General features: G+C 37.9%; 1 protein-coding gene across 1 annotated transcript in view; it reads right to left on the bottom strand.

Moving 5' to 3' along the window:
• Positions 1-18385, bottom strand: part of TET1 (tet methylcytosine dioxygenase 1) — a 144914-nt gene that overhangs the window by 88936 nt on the left and 37593 nt on the right. Inside the window, exon 3 of the mRNA XM_058298936.2 lies at positions 9641-9694. Coding sequence (XP_058154919.1) covers positions 9641-9694 — 54 coding nt within the window. The remainder of the gene's footprint in view (positions 1-9640; positions 9695-18385) is intronic.

Here is an 18385-nt window from a genome sequence, read left to right as displayed (position 1 = left end):
CGTGCCGCTGACAACAGAAGCGGACAAAAGAAACAAGACACAGCAAAAAGACACAGAAAACAGACAACCGGGGGAGGGGAGGGGAATTAAATAAATAAAATAAATAAATAAATCTTTTTTAAAAAAAAAGAAAGAAAATCATCTGTCAAGAAGGAGACACAGGCACACATGCATAATTGTGGAAGACCAGATTAAAGGAGATTAATGAGTTATGACAAATAAATGCAAGGCATGATCTAGGACTAGATGCAAATTAGGAAAAAACAGCTAATAAAGTTTTGAGGACAACTGGAAAGATTTTAAAATGGACTATTATATTAGATTCAATCAACATTAAACTTCATTTTAATAATCATATTGTGATTATATAGAAGAATATTCTTATTTGGAGAGACACGCTGAAGACTTTATAGCTAAAAATGTCAAATGGCTCAGCAAAAATAAAGCATATAAATATACATATTTTCAGTGTACTAGTCTTCCAAGTTTTCTGTAGGCTTACCTTTCTCCAAAATAAAAAGTTAAAGAAAAACTGTAATAAAATATAAAATAAATGTATTAGATATATATCCTGATTTCCATAGTAACTTATTACAGAGACTATCAAGGCAGGACTGATGATTTTAGAAAGTAGTTTCTTTATATACCCTGATGTCATCATAGTAATTTCTACAATTCAGACCTAATGGACTAAAATTAGGTCATGATATCCATTAATTCAATTATTCATTAAACTGATGTTTATTGAGTGGTAGGCATAAAAAATTATGTTAGACACTATGGAGGACACAAAAGTGACTAATGCTTTCCCTTAAAGGATCTGTAATTGTGTATAAAAACAACTCAAAATCTAAGCACATTAATAGCCTTTAAAGGGTATTACAGCAACAATTAGAAAATAAAATAATGATGATGATACCTGCCATTTATTGAAAACACACTATGTATGGGATAAATTCAATAAATTTTAAATTATGTAAGCTATCAAACAATATGGTCGATCATTGTTCACATTTCACAGATAATGAAGATGGATCTCAGAGAATTCAATAAAATTCCCCAGGTCACTCCTGGTACGTACAAGAGTAGGGCTTAACCACAGAACTGTCTGACTTGGGGGATGCTGATACCATGAGGAGACACACAATTAAAATATAAGTGTAAACCAATCCAATGTCCACATAGAAGAGGTGGCATTGGATTGGGAAAAGTGGACATGGTGGCTGATGGGTATGGGGAAAGGCAGGAAGAGATGAGAGGTGGAGGCGTCTTTGGGACATGGAGCTGCCCTGGATGGTGCTTCAGAGGCAATCACCGGACATTGTAAATCCTCACAGGGCCCACTGGATGGAATGGAGGAGAGTATGGGCCATGATGTGGACCATTGACTATGAGGTGCAGAGGTGCCCAAAGATGTACTTACCAAATCCAATGGATGTGTCATGATGATGGGAATGAGGGTTGCTGGGGGGGGGGGAGAGGTGGGGTGGGGGGGTGGGGTTGAATGGGACCTCACATATATATTTTTAATGTAATATTATTACAAAGTCAATAAAAAAAAATAAAAAAAAAATACAAGAAACGTCATGTGCCATCAATTAAAGTCAAAGAGTTCCTTGAAATGTTAAAGGTATAAAATTCTCTGTTTTAATTTGTACATAACTTTGTGTTCAACTTTGAAATCTGTGTTTAACTTTGTCAGTTTATTTGTGCCTAGGAAGTCAAATTTGGTGTTCACCTGTTATAAACTGGATAATAGTAAAAGGTCACTTGAGAATTAGTCTTCGAAAGTCAATATAGTCTTGCTAGTGGATTTAATGTATAAATCACAAGTGAATTTATTCTATTGCTAGAAAAGCAGAAACTTTACAAAGCTGTTACTAATAAAGTTCTGTGGCTCAGTTAAAAAAATATATATATAAGTGTAGTGTGGCTACTTTTTAATTAGAGTGATCAAAAGCATATAGCATACACCAGATATTAGATGAAAACATTTTCTCTTCTAAATTAGAAGAAAAAAAAAAAGGCTTCCAGATGATTAAGATAAATGTGTTGACAACTTAAAAAAAATTTCTTGATGTGATTCTTGTCTGGAAGAAATCATGCTTAAAGTATGTATCTTGCAAGAATCACTGTGACTTGTGTCCTGTTTCATATGTGTTCAGCCCAACCTACCTTTATCTTTATAACTGAGTTCTGTAATTCAAATGAGTCACCAACTGTGACCATTTTCTTCATATTGATGATTCTAGTCTTTGTTTAAGAAACTTTGATTTTATAAAAGATGCATTTTATAAATAAAAGGGTAAAGAATTTTAATATTTTCAAGGTTTAGCCTTATTTTTTATATTTCTTTATTACAAATTAATAAAAATAGAAGTGACATTTTTATAAAGAAAAGGTTTTTCTTTATGAAAGGAATTAAGTGAATGTACTGGTATGAAAATATACATTTTCTGAAAGGTTTGCTTAACAATCCTGATAGCATATATTATACCTCTAGATATAATAATAATAATAACATCACTTGTCTAGAGATCACTATGTACCAAGCACTTCTAAGCGCTTTCCATATATTAAATAACTCATTCAACTTCACAGCAAGCCTATGATCTTGTGGGGGTCAGGGTGAGAGTATCTGTATATCGTAATTAAAATTTTATATAGAAATGATACACATGTACAATATAATTTTAATTAACTAATTTAGTTATTTAAAATATTTTCGTTTAAGTAATTTCATTCCTAAAATATGTTTATTGTTAATGTCTGCTTTCCTAGAATTCTAAAAGAGATCCATGTGTTAATCAATTCATATACACCCTAAATTTTAAACACACACGATAAAAACAGCAATATCTCTTTCTCCCTTAAAAATTGTTTCATGTGCATAAAGTCCATTTTTTAGTTTAAAAATGACTAAAAGAGTGACTTAATATTTAAAACTATGAAACATCAGAACAGGTTAAAAAAAAGACTTCATTCTCTTGTATGAATTCTCTGTGGTAAGAAAATCATGCTATCAAGTCTTCAAACACATAAAAATAAATGACATCTTTTTGGTAGTAAAAAAAAGTATTTTCCATTACTAAATTAATCATAACTTGAAAGTGAATTAAGATCAATGCCTGAGGGAAGCGGACTTGACCCAATGGATAAATAGGGTGTCCGCCTACCACATGGGAGGTCCGGGGTTCAAACCCCAGGCCTCCTTGACCCATGTGGAGCTGGCCCATGCGCAGTGCTGATGCATGCAAGGAGTGCTGTGCCACGCAGGGGTGTCCCCCGCATAGGGCAGCCCCACATGCAAGGAGTCTGCCCCCGCAAGGAGAGCCGCCCAGCACAAAAGAAAGTGCAGCCTGCCCAGGAATGGTGCTGCACACACGGAGAGCTGACACAAGATGACGCAACAAAAAGAAACACGACACCCGTTGCCACTGATAAGGATAGAAGTGGTCACAGAAGAACACACAGCAAATGGACACAGAGAGCAGACAACTGGGGGGGGGGGGAGGGAGGGGAGAGAAATAAGTGAAAAATAAATCTTTAAAAAAAAAAAAAAAAAAGATCAATGCCTGAAAGTGTTAACAAAAATTGGAATTCATTACCAGTTATTTGGCTCTCTTCTTTTTTTTTTTTTAAAGGAGGTATGGGAGATTTAACCCAGGACCTCATACATGCAAAGCAGGCACTCAACTCTGAGCTACACCTACTCCCTTGACTTTTTTTTTTTTAAAGATTTATTTATTTCTCTCCCCTTCTTCCCCTCCCCCCCACCCCAGGTGTCTGTTCTGTGTCTGTTCTTTGTGTCTTCTTTGTCCGCGGCACAGGAATCTGTGTTTCTTTTGTTGCGTCATCTTGTTGTGTCAGCTATCCATGTGTGCGGCACCATTCCTGGGCAGGCTGTACTTTCTTTCGTGCTGGGCGGCTCTCCTTACAGGGTGCACTCCTTGCACATGGGGCTCCCCTATGCGGGGGACACCCCTGCGTGGCAGGGCACTCCTTGCATGCATCAGCACTGTGTGTGGGCCAGCTCCACAGGGGTCGAGGAGAACCGGGGTTTGAACCACGGACCTCTCATGTGGTAGAGGGACGCCCTAACCACTGGGCCAGGTCTGCCGCCTCCCCTGACTTTTGAGAGATACATTCTAGTCAATATATGGAGAGCTATACAGTAAGGCATCTAACCTCAGATAATGGTCCTTATGAATCCAGCACTATCAAAACACAAGTTCTGTATCAAACAAACAATTATTCAAGACACAAAGTGTATGCTCTTTTGTTGACTAGAAAGAAATCAACAGACTTTTTTTGTAGCCTGAATGAAAATTTCCGCAAACTCATCCAACCCCACATTTGGCTTTTATTCCTTCTCATTCCCTGATTGGGATCATTCCTAGAAATCACAGAATGGACATGAATCTTCAGTTACTGGAAATGTACTCGGCTCTAATGATAAATGAATGACTGTTGGTGAGCTGATTTAGTGCGACCCCTGCCCTGAAATCAGCCTCAAAATGCTGTATTATAATTACTGGGTATGCAAACCAGAAGCCCCACCTGTGCCTTTGATCATGTGCATAAACCCTGAGATTGGTCAAGCACATACTCTGACAAAGTTTTTGCTAGTTTATGGCTTAAGGAGGAAAATAAGGAGTTGAGTCAGAAGACTAAATTGTTAAATACAGTCTGTATTCTGAGCTTTTCTTCCAATTTACATGGTTGTAAAAGGATGATATTCCTTTGTGAATACTCTCACCTCCCCTACGCCCCATATTTCCCTCCACCGGACCACACTATATCCAAAAGTCTGGGATCAATTGCCCAGGCCATGAAGGAATCTATGAAATGGCATGTTTTTCCTCAGCAAAAGCCAACCTCAGTATTGGATCTACCATTTAAAATTGCAACATGTGCTAGAAGTCATAGAATGTTACACTGTAACCAGAGTTAAAAAAAAAAACTTTATCATTGTACCAATGATCTCTTTTACTAACTGAAACAAAGTTGTAGATAAATGTGCAGAACAAAATCCTTAGCAACTCCAGTTAATCTTCCTTTATGGTAGCTTAATGGATTTAAAAATTAACAAGGTAACTCAATTGTATCTGGTTTAGTACTTGTAAACTGTCACTAGTATACATAACAATTTACAGATAAAGGAACAGTTCTCAAAGATATCAAGTAAATTTCCCTAGATAGTGTTTTCCACCTACTCAGGGCTTTTTTGTTGTTTCCTTCAAAGCATTGATCACAGATTGCAATTTATTCATTTGTTCTTAATTTTTTTGCCTGCCTTTCTTTAGCAGCATTTACACTCCTTAAACTTAGAAATTATATTGGTCTTGTATACCATTGTAGCCCCAGCATGTAGGATGTGCTTGCAAAATATTTGTCAAATGGTAATAATAATGTTGTTTGGGAAGGAACACTTATTTAGCATTTACAATGGGAACTAAATATTATGAATATCACTGTCATGCAAATCAAGGCCAAGCATGAATATGACTCATTTATGATCTGATTCTCATTTTAAAACATTTTAAAAATGCACATAGGTCTAGCTATAAGCAAGTGTCCTGTCTTTCTCTCCTGGTGAGACATCTTATACCCTACCCCACCTCTGCTGGTACCTACTACCACTTGTTTTCCTTTTTCTGTGCCATCAAGGAAATATGCAAATCGTGAGGAGAAGGGCTGCCATTGTAGAACCTACCAGGAAAATCACAGTTTTGTTCACCTGGTTCTTCCAATACTACTTTAATTTTTTTTTTTTTTTAGAAGGTACCAGAGATTGAACTCAGGACCTCATACAGGGGAAGCAGGCCCTCAACCAGAGCTACATCTGCTCCCTACTTTGATAATATTTTATAATCAAATAGTTTAATAATGTCCCTTACCAACCAAGAATGAATATCTGATTACAGAATATATAAATATGGGCCCCTCCTCAGGGATGGCAACACTTTCATCTTGAAATAATTTTAGTTTACAGATAAGGAACAATGATAGCAGAGAGAATTCTTATGTACCCTTCACCCAGCCTTCCCTAAGGTTGCCTCTTATTTAGCCATGGTCCTGACACTACTTTTTACCCTACCATATTCCCCCTGTGGTCACTTATGTTTTTCTTTGCCCCTCCAGGTCCCCACTCCACCTTCAACCCCTCTAACAGCCCCAGGAAGCTGACCTGGATGTATTTCTCCAGTGAGCTACCTTTCTCTCGGACTTCCAAACCTGATCAACCAATGAATACAACAGGAGACTGGAGGGCTAGCTATTTATCACCTACCCCCACCCCCATCTTCCCTGCTGAACAACCTTGTGACCTTCGCCATTCCCTCTATTCAGCTACAATTACTCTATCTGGGTTCCTGCTCCCACCCCTCTCCCTCCAGGCCTAGGAGTGGCAGGAGCCCTACCTGAGTCTATCACCATCTCTACCAGTTTTCCTTCTTTATCTGCCCACACCTTTAAAAACAATCCTTTATTAAATTCTATTCAATAACCCCAAACTGACTATGCTACCTTTTCTGACCAGTAACCTAACCAAAGTAATGTTGCTTTAAAATTGACTTTCTCCAAGGAAATATATCCATCTCTCCCACACATAAACTGGAATTTATTTACCTTAATGTTTTCTACCAAGAGGAACTACAAACCACGCTACTCATGAACCTGAATTCATGAACCAAGGCTTGTAACTAAATAATGTTTACATGTTTAGATAATGATTTCAAACCAAGCTTTTACTCCATGAATATCTATACTTTTATCCTCGTGAAGAGTCAAGAAACAATTATGGGGGGGGTATATGGGGGCCTCATTTTTTTTTAATGTAACATTTAAAAGAAAATGAAGAAGAAAAAAAGAAACAATTATAGCATAGCTCACACACTGTCATCTGTATTTGAAAATAACTCTAGTGATTATCAATAGGGTTTAAGCAGGAAGCTGGTTCTCTGGTACTAGCAGTATACAAGAGTTTGTCCTGAGCCACCCCACTCTACCCCCATGTCATTTGGTACTCATTCTGGCCATGAGACCGCTTCAGACAGAGAAGCCCATTTCAGCGAGGGGAAGACCTAGTCAGGAATTTCAGACTACTCTTCATACTTCCGAAACTTGATTTACAATGGAATGATTTTTTTTAAAGAGGAGAGGTGTGAGAAAAACAGGCATCTTCAGCCCCACAAATGGATTCAATATTTAGTTTTCAGGCTCAAAGTAGGGTAGAACAAGTCTCAAATTCTGTGCCTCATTTCTTTAGTCAGGTTCTTCATCTATCTAACCTTCTACAAGATGGCAAGATGAAAAGACAGTCTTGAAACCTGTAGCAACCACCCTGACAAAAACCAAGGGACCCAGGGGATTTAAGGAGCTGAGAGGTCAGAGTCAAAGGAAGCAGACTAATTTTCTGGCATGATGCCCAAAAGCAGAGACAGAATTATGAAAGGTGACAAAGTTGCAACCTGTGGGACTCCCATCTTGGATCCCCTGGGTAGCAGCCATCTGGAATATTTAAATCCTCTCCTAAAAAACCTCAAACTGAAATTTCTACCCTTCACCCACCCTCCCTCCCAAAATTAGGACTTAGTCTCCTCAAGTTAACATCTCCGTTTGGGTTATATAATATTCTCTAGATAAATTTTGATCTTTCTAAATGTTATATACATGAAATTAAAATCTGAAGTTTTTTAACATTTATACTTTAGAGGAAAGAAATGAAGATTTTATTGGAGAAAAACAAAAATATTTTGCCCAATGAAAAATTAAAGAAAGCATTTAAAAATTCCAAAATTAGGGGGAAAAATTTTCCTCTTAGAAGAGTATTTCTCTACTCTTGTACAATGATTACTAACTATAGAGGAAATTAAGCAACAAGTCAATTCTGATTCCTGGGCAGATGAAATTTGGCCACTCATAGAAACTTTTTTTTTTCAAACCCAGAGTCTACTGCATGATTCCAAAAAGCAACACACTGTATATGTAAATCTGAAATTTATTTCAGGTGACAGGATACCCACAGACTAAAAAATAAACATAGAATTAAATAGTACTCCCAAGTCCCAGCTTTATTTCCTAGCAAAGGCAGAAGCTTTAGCTGCCAAGTTTCATTTAGTCTGTATTAGTTTTCCATGTAGTCTATACTGTTCTCCTACCACCTTGTACTCCCCACTCAAATTTGAGAGCCATTTATAACAAGCAGGACTAAACCTATTTTTCAGTTGAATAATTTAAGTCTCAAAATGCTTTAGATGGATATACCCAACACAGAAAGTATGGAAAGAAAGAAGTGTAAGTAGGGCTTTTAATGATAAGCTTCTATAGATGAGAGAGGGGCAGGAAGGGAGTAAAAGAGGATGAATGAATCAATATACAAAAGAAAAACAGAAGAAGGTTTAACTTATCTTGAAAATAACTATTATTCAATTCGCCCAGGCTCAGTGAGGATTTGTGCCAAGCAATTTCATTCATTTCACAGTGCCTAGCACATTGCTGACTGTGTGATGAAAAATGCACATGGCAATACTATGTATACACAGGAAACAGAAACTCAAAGTGGCCAGACAAACTAGAAAGCAATGCAAGGTTTGGATCTTCATGTCAATAACATTTTCAAGTTATACAACTGGGGAAACAAATGAGATAAAATTTGTGCTACATCCATAGTCCAACCTGTTGTTTCTCTTTGAGTGCTAAAACTTTATTTGCAAAAGAAAAACTATGATTAGTTTAAAATATTTTAAATTATATACAATATAATTTTAAATACTAATAGTTTCATTGCTTAATATGTCTTCTTGAATTAAAAAGGTTACTGATTTAGGTAGTTTTCATTTATAATAGAAATATACCACTTGAATCCTTTAACACATAAGCACCAATTTGCTAGACTAAAGCTAAAGCTATCCTTGAACTTTTAGTGATGCCATATGCTTTTAAATTAACCCTTCTGAATACCATACAAAGCACATAATACATAGTGCTAGTTTATAACCGATTTAGGTTACTACTAAATACTCCCCTGGCAAGCAATGGGAAATAATGAAAACATGTATATTCTGAGAGCTCTATGAATCCCAAAATTTAACAATGATAAAATGGTAACTTGGGATAAGCAGTTATAATTTGACTATAAGATCTCAATGTCTACACATTTTAAATTGAACTAAAAGCTCTAAGGTCCTTTTCCTTTTGAAAAAAAAATCACACATTTTAAAATAATACCTAATGAAAGGTCTATTAAAATCACAATGGATCATAGCTGTCAACTTCAAACAGTGCCTCTCTCCTAAGGAGCTTAAGTTTACATACTGTTGCAAAATCACAAATGCAGATGCTACAAAGGGAACAACAAAGAAAAACAAATTTTATTCACAACACTTTGCATATAAACTTTTCCTTCTGGAGACTTGAGTGGAGTTGAAAATAAAGGATGCTAATATGCACATTATGCAGCACATCAAAAGAGAGAGAGAGAAAGAGAGAGAACACTTTAGTTGACTGAAAATGCATTTATCAACTGAAAAATCTGGGCAAATTCACATCCACTGTACTGCAAATTTACCCCCAAGTGACAGCAAAATACTATATGAAATGAAAAAAATTACATATTACTTAATCAATAGCTGATTACCTTTAAAACTTTGGGCTTCTTTTCCCTCTGGGGCCTCTTGTTTTCCTTTATAACCTAAAAAAAATCAAATTGCAAGATGAGCCTCTGTTTAAGAAAAAAAAATTAGCTTCCACCCCCCTAAATTTTTGGCTATTTCCCTGTAAATCTACTTATACCATTTTAAATCATCAACATGTTTGCTACGCAGAACCTATGCGCTTATGTAAAATGTATACTTTAAAAGTCACTGAAAAAAAGCCTTGCATAAAGATGAAGTAGGGAAATACCCTGTTTTCCCCTTAAAGTCTGTCTTAATTAGCCTCTGCATTCTTCACAGCGAAGCCCACGAGGTAGCCATCTTGCTTGCTTCTGCAGAGGAAGCCTCTACAGTGGAACAGTTCTGCAAACTGCTTTTTGGTATTATTATCATGGTGTTTAAAGGCAGCCCTGGCCTGCCAGCACTGTAGACGTGCTGGGCATGCCTTTTGCAAAAACAGCCCCACAAAGAGTGCAGCCAATGGCAATGCAGAGCTTAGCAACTCCAAAGTGATCTTCTCTGCCTAGCCCTTCCTAGACAAAGGATCTCCTGTGCGGCTCCACTCTCACCACAGGACACAGGCAGCCACAAGCTGCGACATGGAGTTCGCTGCAGAGGATCTGGTAGCGCCGAAATCACAGGAGGCTTCAGAAAAAAACAATGCACACAAATCCCCCAGGTCTCCACAATCGGATCGATGGCGGAGTCTCCCTGATTAGTAACCTCTCCGCAGCTCCGAGGGCATGTCTGCCTTGGGGGAGGGGTGCGCCGCGCTGCCTCCAACGTACAGGAGATATAACTGAGCTTAGGGGGCCATTTGGGCTTGCTTAAACTCTGGAAGGTATTGTGCATTTTTACTTTATAAGGCAAGGCTAAATATTGGCGATATTTAAGGCGGGGAGGTTATGTGAGGACAGTGTAGGCTCAGCTGTTGGGCTGCGTGTCTCATTCCTCGGGAACCACACCTCTTTGCAGCAGGCGCTTTGCCCAGAAACACAGCGATTTGATTACTGTCAATAAATGCCCAATGACAAAGGCGGATTAAAAAATAATAATAAAGCCACTTACAAGCAAGAGCACCAAATGAGGACAAGGAGAGGGGAATTCTGGCCACTCTGAGTGGCTGGAGAGAAGGGATTACTGTCTCCTGCTCTGGGTATTTTTGATGACTTTCATTTCCTATCAGAACAGATTCTCACCTTTGGGACAAAAGGTGTACCTTTAGTTCCTCTCTCCCAAATCATCAACTGTCACTGATCGTCCCTCCACAGAGCTGCCAGGCAGCCCCCACGTGGAGCCGGGTGTGCATCAGGCTGGCAATCAGACAGACTCATCCACTTGCCTAGGAATGGGACTGGAGCCAGGGCTGGAACTAGTAATCACCTCCTGCGCACCTGGACTGCTCCCACACCCAATGGGTGCAAGGCACTAGGAGAGCTGGACACCATAACTGGCATCTCCCAGACATTGGGAAAGGCAGAACCAGAGGAGTCTGGCTCCATGACTTGCAACGGGGTGGGTGCAGCAGCAGAAACAGAGCAGCTGCATGAGCTGGCAGGGCTCAAGGTCACTGCCAAAATGCAATGCAGCCGACTGGTCACAATTCCATCACAGCCACCTTGACAGCTGCACTAGTCTTGGGAAGACAGCTACAGACCTAGCCTTACAGGGCCAAAGTTTCAGCAGCACATTTGGGGGGTTGGCAGGCGGGCCTCCCTGTCTGTTAAGCCAATGATGGGTTTTCCACTTGCAGTTGGATTCAGAACAGATTCCCACAACCAGGAATTGGGAAAAGAGCAAAGACCGGAAGGCCTGCATTTCATCACCCTTGATTCCTAGCCTTTCAGTTGGCCACAAAAGCATGCTTTTCTTATTGGAACGGGAAGTCAAGCATGCCATGTTTTCCCACTTTTAAACTACCTCGCCCCCACCCATCCCACCCAAAATTTTTTTAAAAAATTCATTTAAGAAAAAAATCTACTGGGGTGTGGCGGTGTTCTCGACTCTTCCTAAAACAGGTATAGCAAAACCAATAGATTTTGACATAACCACACCCACCAGCACAACTTCAAACACACTTAAGCCCATGTCATCTCAAGGCACTAGAGCTCTCTGTGAGTAAAGAAGCAACCATGAAATGGTTTGAAAACCAGGATCGAATACACAAGGTTTTGAAAAGGGGTGCAAAACCTTTTTAGCCTTACATTTCTTCAAAGTGCTTTGCATTTCAATTACAGACGACCCCTCCCCCCTTGAATACTTGAGTATAATTTTTAAAAAGCATCAACTTTTTTTTTTCAGACCAATTAATCAGTTTTTAATTTAGTGACCATGAGTATATTATGACATAATGGTAAATTATAAATCAATCCACTACCTGAGTGATTCATATGTTTGCCTCAATAAAATAAAATAAAATCAGACTCAGAGACTGAACATCCACATTGACAAGTTCATTTTTAAGAACCCTACAGACAGGCATTTTTACTGCATGGGATGCACATGAAGCCACACAAAATTACACTTGTCTGCCTAAGCAAAGCTGGAACATCTGTGCGCACAGTTCTGTAAAATTAGTTAATAAATAAAGCCTAAATTCATCCCAGCTAAATATGAGGACTAACATGATCTCCAAGTAGCTATCTGATGCCCCCTTGAAGCTGTGTGCTTCTTTGCACACACAATACATTGGTAACCTCTATTGGATGTGACCACCTGTTTCAAATCCTTTACTTTGATGGTCTCAACTCAGGACTTAGGTGACAACAAGCTGTGATGAGAGAATAATCAGAAATTACTATCAGAGAGATTACAGGTCAAGAGAGCCATTCTCATTACCTTACTATTTAGGTGGAAATGCATACAATAAAATCCTTTTGAGAGAAATTCAGATCAGAAGCCATGAAACTTTGCCTTGTAGTCCTAATATTTTGAATCCACCTTTGTCACTTAAATCTATTTGTTTTCCCACAAGGAATCATGACTTTGAATTATATGAGTTGATATTACTTTTACAATAACTCAATATTATTTCACATATTACGAAATGAGGTCTACTTTCTCTTTTAAGAACAACAGAATTATATGACTATAAAGAAACTTACAGAAAAGTTAACAGGCTCAAAGACTTAACTCAGGTTAATCCACCACTGAGAAATTGACCTGGGCCTCATTCTAATCATCCACACTGCTCTCTCACAACCCCACTTCATTTTCAACACTCCACAATATACATTTGTAAATATCCCCAAATAACTTTGCTTTAGGTTGACTCATGCACCCAAACAAAAGGCATGTTCTTAATCCCCTTTCTGTGGGTGTGAACCCATTTGTAAACAGTATCTTGGAATATGTTAAAGTGAGTCAGGGTGTGGACTCATTTGTGAACAGGATCTTGAAAATCCTTGAGAGTGTGACCAAGTAAATCCAAGAGGGTCTTAATCCTTATTATTGGAGGCTTTATAAAAAGAGGAAATAGACGAAGTCAGAGAAAGGCCCAGGAAGAAGCCTGAAATCAGTGGAAACTGGAAGAGCAAACATAAGGAAAAAAGAGATGGTCATGCCACAGGAGGTAGAGATGCAAGGCAAGGAACCCCAAGGATGGCAAACAAAGACGAGAATACAGCTTTGAGAGAAAGCATGGCCTTCCCAACACCTTGATTTTGGACCTCTAACTTCTAAAACTGTGAACCAATAAATTCTTGCTGTTTAAGTCAACCCATTGTGGCATTTTTGTCATAGCAGCTCTGGCAAACTAAGACAAATCTTAAATGTCTTCAAAGACACATGGTACACCTTTTAGGAGAGGATATTAGTAGCTTGAATATCTAGATTACTATTTTACTCAATGTTACATTCAGTGTGTCTTTTTAAAAACATGTTTTATGTCATCAGAGCTAAATTTATGAATAATTTCAAATTTTGACTCTAAGTACAAGCAATTCTGTATCCATAAGAAACTAGATGACACAAAACAACTGCCTAGATTAAAACATCAGCAGTAGCATACTAGGAGTTTTCTTCCAAATTAATTGCAGGAGTAATTCTCCATTCATCAAGATCTGCCACACACTCCTCTCCTACAAAACCCCTCTATATACTAGCAATTTGGGGGAAGCTACAATTTTTGCAGTGATATATGGGTAAATACATTCCAGATACCATCTTTTGTAAACTACCATTTTATTAAGAATAAGAAAAGGGCATTACGTTGTTTTCACAATGCTAATGGAGACTTTAAAGTTAATTTAGTTTTATTTCCTATGAACATGGGAACCCAAAAGACTAACTTTGGTGACTTCCTGATTGATTGGGTTGACCAATAGTGCCAGGGAAGGTGGCTGATTCCCCTGACAGCCCTTTCCTGGCCTCCCTCCCCTCCTTCCTTCCCCAGAAGATTATCTAAGGCTTATCTACCACAGCCCCTTTTCCTCCAAGTGGCCATGTATACCAGGTGTCCACCCCACCCCCTCTACCAGTCCTGATTACTCCTGGTGAAAACAGCTGCTCTTCAATGGCAAGAATTAAGGAAGGAGTAAGCAGATGATTTTCAACAGTTGCCAAATGAGAATTATACAACTATAGACAATGCCAGAGGCTAAAGAGATTGAAATATCACCTCCCCCATTTCTCTATTCTTATAAGCACTAACTTGAAATTGGCAAGACAATTTGATTAGTGTCTAGATCCATAATTTGGAAAAAGACCACCTATAACAGGAGCCGGGGGTTTTGCCTGAAACACGGTGATCACAGAAGTTCATACTTAGAACACTTTCCCCTTTAGTGAACAATATATTGACATTTGCTTCTTATTACTGCTAGACTATCCTGTGCATATAATCAATAAGATTTTTTAAAAGAGAGCTCTGTACCTTTGAGCTCCTTCTCTTTGTCATTCATCCTAAGTAGACGTCTCTAGATAATGTTGTATGCTCACTTTTTGGATGATCTAATTATCTAACCAAATCTAATAGAAAAATCATAAAAATCAGTTTTTTTAAAAAGCTCAGTGCATTACACATACACACTCACAAATATGCTCGCAAACACACACAATTTCCCCCTGATAAAGACAGATCTAGGCATCTCCTAAGTTTAGCAAAAACAAACTTCTTAATTTTCTTGAACTGACTTTAAGACACCCAACCATACATCCAAAAATGCATTATTTAAAATTTATTAATTCGTTTTTACAATAACTCTCACCATTTAATAGCCAGAAACCCTTAACATAGTTTAATAAATGTTGGGCACCTCCCATATGCAGACATGGTGTTACCATATAAGCAGAAAGGAGATTCTTGTCCCCAGGGACTCACCATCTCATGAGGACACAAACAAACAAACAGATAATCATAATGCAGTGAGCCCCAGGAAACTAGGAAGGGCACAGAAAAGACTTCCCAGAGGAAGTAACATTTTCACTGAAACCTAGATATGCCATCATTTGGGTGGTAAGGCTGGTCATTGAGCGTCCATGTAAAAAGTTGTCATCAGCTTAGTTCTCTATGATTCCAGTTTGAAATGTTAATTATTTTGGTTCCTTCCTTCTATTTTTCATAACTGGTCCTTCGAAAAGTCAATAATGATGCTCTTATTAAGTTGGTCATTACAAATACCAGCTATCTTTGCATACGGAAGAACTAATGAGAGCTGATTAGCTTGTCCTAGATCTGAAAATCCTTATAATCCTTGAAAGCACCCTGTATACAAGTGTCCTAATGGGAGAAAAGCAGTATTATGATGTGGGTATGGGTGTTTTGTTGAGATGAGATCAGTTTATTTAGGAAGGATAAACGTCATTAGATTCTGAACTCATTTACTAGAGTCTCACACCATTTGTGGAGGTGCAAGATTTGTCTGCCTAAAAACAAGTTACTCTCAGCTGGATAGCTCTGTACTGGACAGATGACTCTGATGTTTGGAAGTAAAGGGATGCGCTCTTTTGATTCCAAAAATAGAACATAAACCTACTATGCTCAAGTACTGTTGAATGACTGGAAGATCTCAGGCTCAATGAAGACTTCTTTTCTATGGAGCATAACTTAGAAAGAAGAAAGGAATTACGTTTTTCAGGGGAAACAAAAAATAATACTTTTTAAAATTGCCATTGCACCCATAATATTTATAATAATAGAAAGTCTAAAATTAAATTTTTTCCTGATTTCCAAACACTTATTCAATGGGCACATTAACTCTTCTTGCTTCCAATAAAATAAATATATGGTTACTGACATTCTTACTAGAGACACTTCTAAATTGCTACCATTTCTGTGTCTGAAGAGGATCCTTCTGAGACTTTCAATGTGTACCTCCTTAGGATGCCTGGTAAGGTCAGTAAAGGATAGATGTGCCCTAACAAAAAAAAAACAAAAAAAGTAATTTTTCACCATAGGCCCCTTTAAAAAGCAGAAGGAATGGAGATCAACTTAAAATTGTGTAGGCTGTGCAAATTTAAATGAAAAAATTGCCTATCATTATTATGAATGTTTTAGCATGAACAATTGTAACAGTTGTTTCCATAGATACTTGTTCTTAATGACTAGTTAAGAAAAAGTGACATCTTCAAAAGTCTATTTGATATACCTGACTTCCAAACTTATTCAATGGGCACATCAACTTCCGCTGCTTAAAATAAAATAAATTAATTTTTTTCCCCCTATTTGGTTAATTCATTGTGTTTTTTGGTGTGTCATTCGCCATGCGGGGCCTGTCCTTCACAGTACAGGTATGGGACGCCTTTTTTCTTTTTTATACCAGGAGGTCCTGGGGATTGAACCCAGGTTTTCCATATGGTAAATGGGATCTCAAATGCTTGAGCCACAGCCACTTCCTGATGAATAACTTTTTGACCTTCTTACTCTATATTTATAAATTGTGAATTGATACTTTCCTTGTCTACCACAAACATGAGTTCTTTCAGGCACATCATTGGAAAATAAATCAAACAGAGAGTAGGTCAAACTGCATACTGTGGTTAAATCTCTAACTTTATGAAAATATATGCATATTTCTTTAGGGGTACTTTTGTGAATCATCATAATAAATCAAGGATTAGTGGGTTCGGGGGCAGGGAAAGGGATCACTATACCTGACAGTTCCCTTTACTACTTACCAAGCATGTGATGACAGAAAGTGGCTTTGGATGTTTTGAAAAAAAGTATTATTCCCTCCTGACTAATATAGATAAAAATTTTCTTATACAAAGAACAATATGTCCTCGATGAAATTCAAATCTTAATGATGTTATTAACTATAGAACTTTGAACAAGTTATAATCTCCTATAATCTCAGTGACGGACAATGATGATGTTAAGGTTAAGTGTATTGATGGATTTGAAAACCATGTGATATGATACCTGACTTCCATTTGGTTCAATCACAGCAATGGGAAACCATGGCTGTCACTAATGAAGAAAACCATGTATAAGCAAACAATTTAATGAGCAATTAAAAATCACTTAATATAAAAGTTGCAGATATTCATAGCACACAATATTTTGGGATATTGGAATCTCTCGCCAGATAATTCTAATATTAAACAATATTGGTGCCTAAGAGATGGGGACATGCTAATTCTGTGCTAATTCTACCATACCATCATAACATAATCCTACATTTATTATTTAAAAAGAATATGAAACTTTCATTTCCACTGTTAATAGAAATGGTAATTTGAAACAACTCTCCTGCTGAAGGCAATTAGAAAGGTTGGACAAAATATAAAGTTATCTGCTTGAAAGCAGAGGAGAGTGAAAAATTATCATGATAGTAAAGAATTATCAGGCCAGGATTCAGAGGGAATGAGGTGCAAAGAGGATAAAAATATGATAAGAAAAAATTAAAAATTGGGAAGAAGAGCTGAAAAAAAATTAAAGGAAAATGTACCTTGAAATCAAAATATATCAGCAGTGGAACTGGCTAGCTCAAAAAGTTAAATATTTGATGTATGTTTTAAAAATGTATATATATATATATATATATATATTTTTTTTTTTTTTTTTTTTTTTTAATTCATTTATCCCTCCCCCTCGTGGCTGCTTTCTGTTCTCAGTGTCATTTGCTTTGTGTTCTGTGTCTGCTCTTCTTCTCTTTAGGAGGCACCGGGAACTCCCATGTGGGAGAGAGGCACTCAATCATCTGAGACACCTCAGCTCTCAAAAATGTATATTTTTGCACAATGAACCTTTAAAATCATAACAAACCAGGACACCAAACAAGACGGTGGCAGAGTAAGGAGTTCCTAGAGTCAGCTCCTTCTGCAGGGCAGTTAGTAAACACCCAGAGCTATCTGAAGCACCAGTTTGGGGGCTCCAGGAGACCAGAAGAGCATCCTCCAGCATCCTTGAAACCTGCAGCATCCTTGAAAGAATGGAAGGAGGAGACTGCCCGTTTTGCAGAGAAGATTAGTAAGTAGAGCACTCCACACCATGGAGGCCAGTGCCCATCCTCCACTGCAGGCACAAGCCACCTCGGGAGGTATTTCGCAACTGGAACTGGAAGCTCCACTTCCCAAAAATGGGGAAGGACGAGATGGTTGGACACCAAATTCAACTACTGATTAGTAAATTCAGTGGGCTAAAGTATAATCGAATGAACAGCTGAAGTTTGAGCCTATCCAAGTCAGAAAGAGGGTGGCAGCTGCCATCTTAACTCCATGTCTGTTAAGAGGAAGCTGGGAGGACTGAAAATCAGTGTCGGAGGGGACTGGCTTCTTTCCATCCAGAT

Source organism: Dasypus novemcinctus, chromosome 6, assembly GCF_030445035.2.
Source record: "Dasypus novemcinctus isolate mDasNov1 chromosome 6, mDasNov1.1.hap2, whole genome shotgun sequence".
NCBI lineage: Eukaryota > Metazoa > Chordata > Mammalia > Cingulata > Dasypodidae > Dasypus > Dasypus novemcinctus.
The sequence above is the reverse complement of the archived record's forward strand: the minus strand, read 5'-3'. Positions and strand labels throughout refer to the sequence as shown.